The 6799-nt window shown below is 52.6% G+C and overlaps 1 protein-coding gene across 1 annotated transcript; it reads left to right on the top strand.

The window, feature by feature from the left end:
- Positions 1–676: 676 nt before the first annotated feature.
- LOC311123754 (tyrosinase-like) lies at positions 677–6799 on the top strand (the record flags this gene model as incomplete). Its single annotated transcript, XM_084197992.1, has 5 exons — positions 677–1510; positions 2545–2761; positions 2968–3115; positions 5870–6051; positions 6248–6799. 5 exons carry the CDS (start codon positions 677–679, stop codon positions 6496–6498), a joined length of 1632 nt encoding a protein of 543 aa, XP_084054118.1. The 3' UTR covers positions 6499–6799.

The raw sequence follows: 6799 nt of genomic DNA, 5'->3' as shown, positions 1-6799 counted from the left end.
GCATACGCATTCAGTTTAGAGGGACCATTGTATCACTGTGTCTGTAACATGGTCTACTGAAGGCCTATAAGGTGCCTTGACCATTGATTAATTAATGTCAAAATAATGTATTCATTATTTATCCTGCACTAGGCTACTCTGTTCCTGTTTTGAGCATGCCACTGGGACAGGTGTAAAATTTTCTCCGATGTCGTTTCACTCTTTAGATAATGTCCTAAAACAGCAGACATTAGCATGAGGTTACGGTACAGTAGTTCATTTGTTCCACGCTGTGAGATGAGGCTATTATGTGAAAGTTCCTCAGAAGTTGGAACTACTCCACTCTCTCACAACAGATCATGCGCACACATTCCAGGCCGGCTAGGCCTGAGGGAAGAGGGTTTGGGGTCAGCTGGTCTCCAGACAGAAGGAGGCTGGATTCAACAATATTATCCCAAGCATGTGACGGTACGGGGAGGGAAGCAGAGAGGGGAGAGAGAGGGTGTGGGCAAGTGGAAGTTATATTGTGAGTTAACATTACTTGTTCTTTTCCCCCGGACGCTGCATTACTGACTTATATCACAGGTGACCTGGTTGGACCTGCTGTGTGACTATCGCCGGCTGCAGTCGCCTCTTCGCCGTGTGCTTGGTTAGTCTGGCTGTGTAGAGAACTCTTCGGTGTGGTAGTTGGCCAGTCATGGTTCTTCTGGTTGTGTTGGGTAGCCTGCTCCAGCTGCTGCTACTGCGGCCGTGTGTGGGCCAGTTTCCCCGGCCCTGCGCCAACACAGAGGCGCTGCGGACCAAGCAGTGCTGCCCGGTCTGGGAGGGGGACGGGTCGGCATGCGGAGCCACATCGGGCCGGGGGTTCTGTCAGGACGTGATGGTATCGGAGGAGCCCCACGGGCCACAGTACCCACACACTGGGATAGACGACCGGGAACGGTGGCCACTGGCCTTCTACAACCGCACATGCCAGTGTGCAGGAAACTATGGGGGTTTCGACTGTGGAGAGTGCAGGTTCGGCTACTTCGGAAACGGGTGCGCCGAGCAGCGGGAGTCCGTAAGGAGGAACATACTCTCGCTGTCGGTGGCGGAACAGCAGCGGTTCATCGCCTACCTGAACTTGGCCAAGAACACCGTAGCCGCCGACTACGTCATTGTCACGGGAACTCGCGCTGAGATGGGTGCAAATGGGGAAAACCCGATGTTTTCTGACGTGAGTGTGTACGACCTGTTTGTGTGGATGCACTACTACGTGTCCAGGGACGCACTGCTGGGGGGACCAGGAAATGTTTGGCCGGACATCGATTTTGCGCACGAGTCGGCGGCGTTCCTGCCATGGCACCGAGTGTTCCTGCTGCACTGGGAGCACGAGATCAGGAAGATAACGGGGGATTTTAACTTCACCATCCCTTACTGGGACTGGCGGGACGCCACAGACTGCACGGTGTGCACCGACAACCTGATGGGTGGGCGGAGCCCGCTTAACCCAAATCTCATCAGCCCCGCCTCTGTATTCTCTTCATGGAAGGTAAACAAATGCATGTGACACAGGTAGAGTGATGTGAACAGTAGTGTGTGTGTGTGTACACCATGTGACATCACTGAATCATGCACCAAAGAGCCTAGAGCTGTGATACACCCTGATCACACTGATGACTACTCCTAACTAGGGCCAAACTCCGGCCTGGGAATACCAAGATTACAATATGAGGTCACATTCTAAACCTCTCATCTAGATAAGCGCCTGAGGGCAAATCTCAAATAATACCTCTCAACCAAAGCCTCCTTCCTGTGTGATTTGAGACCCAGCCTGAGAGAGTTCTACTTAATTCAGAGCAGAGGAATGGCAGGGGAAATCGTGTATAATCTGTGTATAGTCTGTTTATAGTCTGTGTATAGACTGTTTATAGTCTGTGTATGGTCTGTGTATAGTCTGTTTATAGTCTGTGAATGGTCTGTGTATAGTCTGTGTATGGTCTGTGTATAGTCTGTTTATAGTCTGTTTATAGTCTGTGTATAGTCTGTGTATAGTCTGTGTATAGTCTGTGTATAGTCTGTGTATGGTCTGTGTATAGGGGGGATCTCTGACACAGCTAATGTTGTGTGTCTTGTTCAGACACATGGTTCATTTAACACAGCAGATGTACAGGTAATGTGGGTTATTTTATCAGAACCAGAGAGCAGAGAGAGAGAGAGAGAAGAGAGAGAGAGAGAGAGAGAGAGAGAGAGAGAGAGAGAGAAAGAGAGAGAGAGAGAGAGAGAGAGAGAGAGAGAGAGAGAGAGAGAGAGAGAGAGAGAGAGAGAGAGAGAGAGAGAGAGAGAGAGAGAGAGAGAGACATATAAATAGAGAGAGAGTGAGCGAGTCTGTGTATGTGTGCATGCCTGTGTGTACCTGTGTGTACCTGTGTGTACCTGTGTGTACCTGTGTGTACCTGTGTGTACCTGTGTGTACCTGTGCAGGAGAGTATGCATCCAGAAAGAGAGGAGTACAACAGCAGGTGTGTATACTGTATGTCTGTGCTGTATTGTAACATGACGGTGTGTGTGTACCTACCTGTGCAGGTGATCTGTACCCAGCCAGAGGAGTACAACAGCAGAGCAGCACTGTGTCCCGGGACAGGGGAGGGGCCTCTGCTGCGCAACCCTGGTAACCACGACACTAACCGTGTGAGGCGTCTGCCCACCTCGGCCGACGTGGAGTTTGTGGTGGGTATAGAGACTTACGAGACAGGAGCCATGGACCGCCAAGCCAACATGAGCTTCAGGAACTCCCTGGAGGGTAGGTAGACACTCACTCAGACATAGGCCGCCATTTTGACTTCTATACACACCCTCACAGTTCAAACATCACTCCCTATATTTTCAGTGGGATCTTCTCCTTTAGTGATGTGTATGAGAAGGTGGTGCTTATTTGTGCAAGTAAACGTGTGTGTGTGTGTGTGTGTGTGTGTGTGTGTGTGTGTGTGTGTGTGTGTGTGGGTTTAGGTTTCGCCAGTCCTGAGACGGGGATGGCTATAACAGGACAGAGTACGATGCACAACGCCCTCCACGTCTTCATGAATGGATCCATGAGCTCAGTACAGGGCTCAGCCAATGACCCCATCTTCCTGCTGCACCACACCTTCATAGACAGGTGACAACACACACACACTACACACACACACACTACACACACACACGCACACACACACACACTCCCTCGTCAACATGAGTGTCTGCGTCTACACACAAACCCATTAGCAAGCCCACGTTGACAAACCCAAACTAAAGCAAGCCCACGTTGACAAACCCAAACTAAAGCAAGCCCACGTTGACAAACACGAACTAAAGCTAAATTGGCTTCCAATTTATAAGCATACAAAATTAAATCAATTGCATTTCTAAAGGCTAAAGTCATTTGTTCACCTCACCATATAATTAGAGAACGAGAGAGAGAGAGGGTTACGTAGATACTATACAGAGATAGAGAGAGAGAGAAAGAGAAAGGGGGGAGGGGGAGAGGGAGAGGGAGAGGGAGAGGGAGGAGGGGAGGGGGAGGGGGAGGGAGGGAGGGAGGAGAGAGAGAGAGAGAGAGAGAGAGAGAGAGAGAGAGAGAGAGAGAGAGAGAGGTGAGAGAGAGAGAGAGAGAGAGAGAGAGAGAGAGAGAGAGAGAGAGAGAGAGAGAGAGAGAGAGAGAGAGAGAGAGAGAGATATGACTGCCCATAACTTTGTCTCTTTTTCACATCCTGGGACGTGGCTGCATAAATGCCAAAGCCATTCGTCAATTTCCATCTAAGAGAGAACGTCCCCAAGAGAGGGGAGAATATAAATCAACTGATAGATATTAATAGGGCCATACAAAAAAACACTACTCTGCCACAGTATAACAATAACAATAATAAAAGCAGCAAGTAACTGTGGTAAAATAAAACAAATATTTATCTGCACCCTCTCCTCTCCTCTGTTCCCGTCCTATTCCCCTCTCCTCTCCTCTGCTCCCGTCCTATTCCCCTCTCTTCTCTCCTCTGCTCCCGTCCTATTCCCCTCTCCTCTCCTCTGCTCCCGTCCTATTCCCCTCTCTCCTCTCCTCTGCTCCCGTCCTATTCCCCTCTCTCCTCTCCTCTGCTCCCGTCCTATTCCCCTCTCTCCTCTCCTCTGCTCCCGTCCTATTCCCCTCTCTTCTCTCCTCTGCTCCCGTCCTATTCCCCTCTCCTCTCCTCTGCTCCCGTCCTATTCCCCTCTCTCCTCTCCTCTGCTCCCGTCCTATTCCCCCCTCCTCTCCTCTGCTCCCGTCCTATTCCCCCCTCTCCTCTCCTCTGCTCCTGTCCTATTCCCCCCTCTCCTCTCCTCTGCTCCCGTCCTATTCCCCTCTCTCCTCTCCTCTGCTCCCGTCCTATTCCCCTCTCTCCTCTCCTCTGCTCCCGTCCTATTCCCCTCTCCTCTCCTCTGCTCCCGTCCTATTCCCCCTCTTCTCTCCTCTGCTCCCGTCCTATTCCCCCCTCTCCTCTCCTCTGCTCCCGTCCTATTCCCCTCTCCTCTCCTCTGCTCCCATCCTATTCCCCTCTCTTCTCTCCTCTGCTCCCGTCCTATTCCCCTCTCTCCTCTCCTCTGCTCCCGTCCTATTCCCCCCTCTTCTCTCCTCTGCTCCCGTCCTATTCCCCTCTCTCCTCTCCTCTGCTCCCGTCCTATTCCCCCCTCTCCTCTCCTCTGCTCCCGTCCTATTCCCCTCTCTCCTCTCCTCTGCTCCCGTCCTATTCCCCTCTCTCCTCTCCTCTGCTCCCGTCCTATTCCCCCCTCTCCTCTCCTCTGCTCCCGTCCTATTCCCCTCTCTCCTCTCCTCTGCTCCCGTCCTATTCCCCCCTCTCCTCTCCTCTGCTCCCGCCCTATTCCCCTCTCTCCTCTCCTCTGCTCCCGTCCTATTCCCCTCTCTTCTCTCCTCTGCTCCTGTCCTATTCCCCTCTCTTCTCTCCTCTGCTCCCGTCCTATTCCCCTCTCTTCTCTCCTCTGCTCCCGTCCTATTCCCCTCTCCTCTCCTCTGCTCCTGTCCTATTCCCCCCTCTTCTCTCCTCTGCTCCCATCCTATTCCCCTCTCTTCTCTCCTCTGCTCCCGTCCTATTCCCCCCTCTTCTCTCCTCTGCTCCCGTCCTATTCCCCCCTCTTCTCTCCTCTGCTCCCGTACTATTCCCCCCTCTTCTCTCCTCTGCTCCCATCCTATTCCCCTCTCTTCTCTCCTCTGCTCCCGTCCTATTCCCCTCTCTTCTCTCCTCTGCTCCCGTCCTATTCCTCTCTCCTCTCCTCTGCTCCTGTCCTATTCCCCTCTCTTCTCTCCTCTGCTCCCGTCCTATTCCCCTCTCCTCTCCTCTGCTCCCGTCCTATTCCCCTCTCTCTTCTCCTCTGCTCCCGTCCTATTCCCCTCTCTTCTCTCCTCTGCTCCCGTCCTATTCCCCTCTCTCCTCTCCTCTGCTCCCGTCCTATTCCCCTCTCTCCTCTCCTCTGCTCCCGTCCTATTCCCCTCTCTTCTCTCCTCTGCTCCCATCCTATTCCCCTCTCTTCTCTCCTCTGCTCCCGTCCTATTCCCCTCTCTTCTCTCCTCTGCTCCCGTCCTATTCCCCCCTCTTCTCCTCTGCTCCTGTCCTATTCCCCTCTCCTCTCCTCTGCTCCCGTCCTATTCCCCTCTCTTTTCTCCTCTGCTCCCGTCCTATTCCCCCCTCTTCTCTCCTCTGCTCCCGTCCAATTCCCCCCTCTTCTCTCCTCTGCTCCCGTCCTATTCCCCTCTCCTCTCCTCTGCTCCCGTCCTATTCCCCTCCCTCCTCTCCTCTGCTCCTGTCCTATTCCCCTCTCTCCTCTCCTCTCCACCCTCTCCTCCCTCCTGTCCTATCCCTCCCCTCTTCCTATCCTCCCATCTCAGTATCTATGAGCAGTGGTTGAGGAGACACACGCCGCCCCGCTCCCGATACCCAACAGCCAACGCCCCGATTGGTCACAACGATGGTTACTACATGGTTCCCTTCCTGCCTCTTTACCGCAACGGTGACTACTTCCTGGGCAACAAGGTCCTGGGCTACGAATACTCCTACCTGCTTGACCCAGGTCAGTTACCCTGAAACACACACATATACCGAGCCAAATACTGGACCCAGAAGAGTTACCCTAACCCCGTCCCCAGGCTATTGCACACAGCTTGGGAAGGAAGTCTGGCGGCCGAAACTACCCTGCCCCTAACACATCACCCTCTCGTTCTCTCTCTCTCTCTCTCTCTCTCTCTCTCTCTCTCTCTCTCTCTCAGGCACGAGGTTTGTCCAGGAGTTCTTGACTCCCTACATGCAGGAGGCTCAGCTGATCTGGCAGTGGCTCCTGGGTGCAGGACTCATCGGGGCCATCCTGGCAGGAATTGCCATGACGACCGTGGCCCTGTTTGTCAGGAGGCAGAGCCAGAACAGGAAGAGGAAGTCGACTTCATCCTTCGGGGAGAGACAGCCCCTCCTACATAGCAGCTCAGAGGAAGGATCAGGGACCTCGTACCAGACCACACTGTAACACACACACACACTAAGACACACACTAAGACACACACGTGCGTGCACACACACACACACACACATACACATACACACACAATAAGACACACACACAATCACACACGCATACACATACACACACACTAAGACACACACACACACTAAGACACACACACACACTCCAGAGACATTTCATTCCAAGATGCCTCATTCTGCTGCTCTGATCTGGGGGATAAATCTGACACATATCAAGCAATAACCAAGAGCTATTTATTAGGAAGATGTTCAGTGACAAACGTGAAATGATAAATCATATTAAA

Source organism: Coregonus lavaretus, assembly GCF_964263955.1.
Source record: "Coregonus lavaretus genome assembly, contig: HAP1_SCAFFOLD_4794, whole genome shotgun sequence".
Classification (NCBI taxonomy): Eukaryota; Metazoa; Chordata; class Actinopteri; order Salmoniformes; family Salmonidae; genus Coregonus; species Coregonus lavaretus.
Note: the sequence above shows the minus strand (reverse complement) of the source record. Positions and strands in the feature narration are given on the sequence as shown.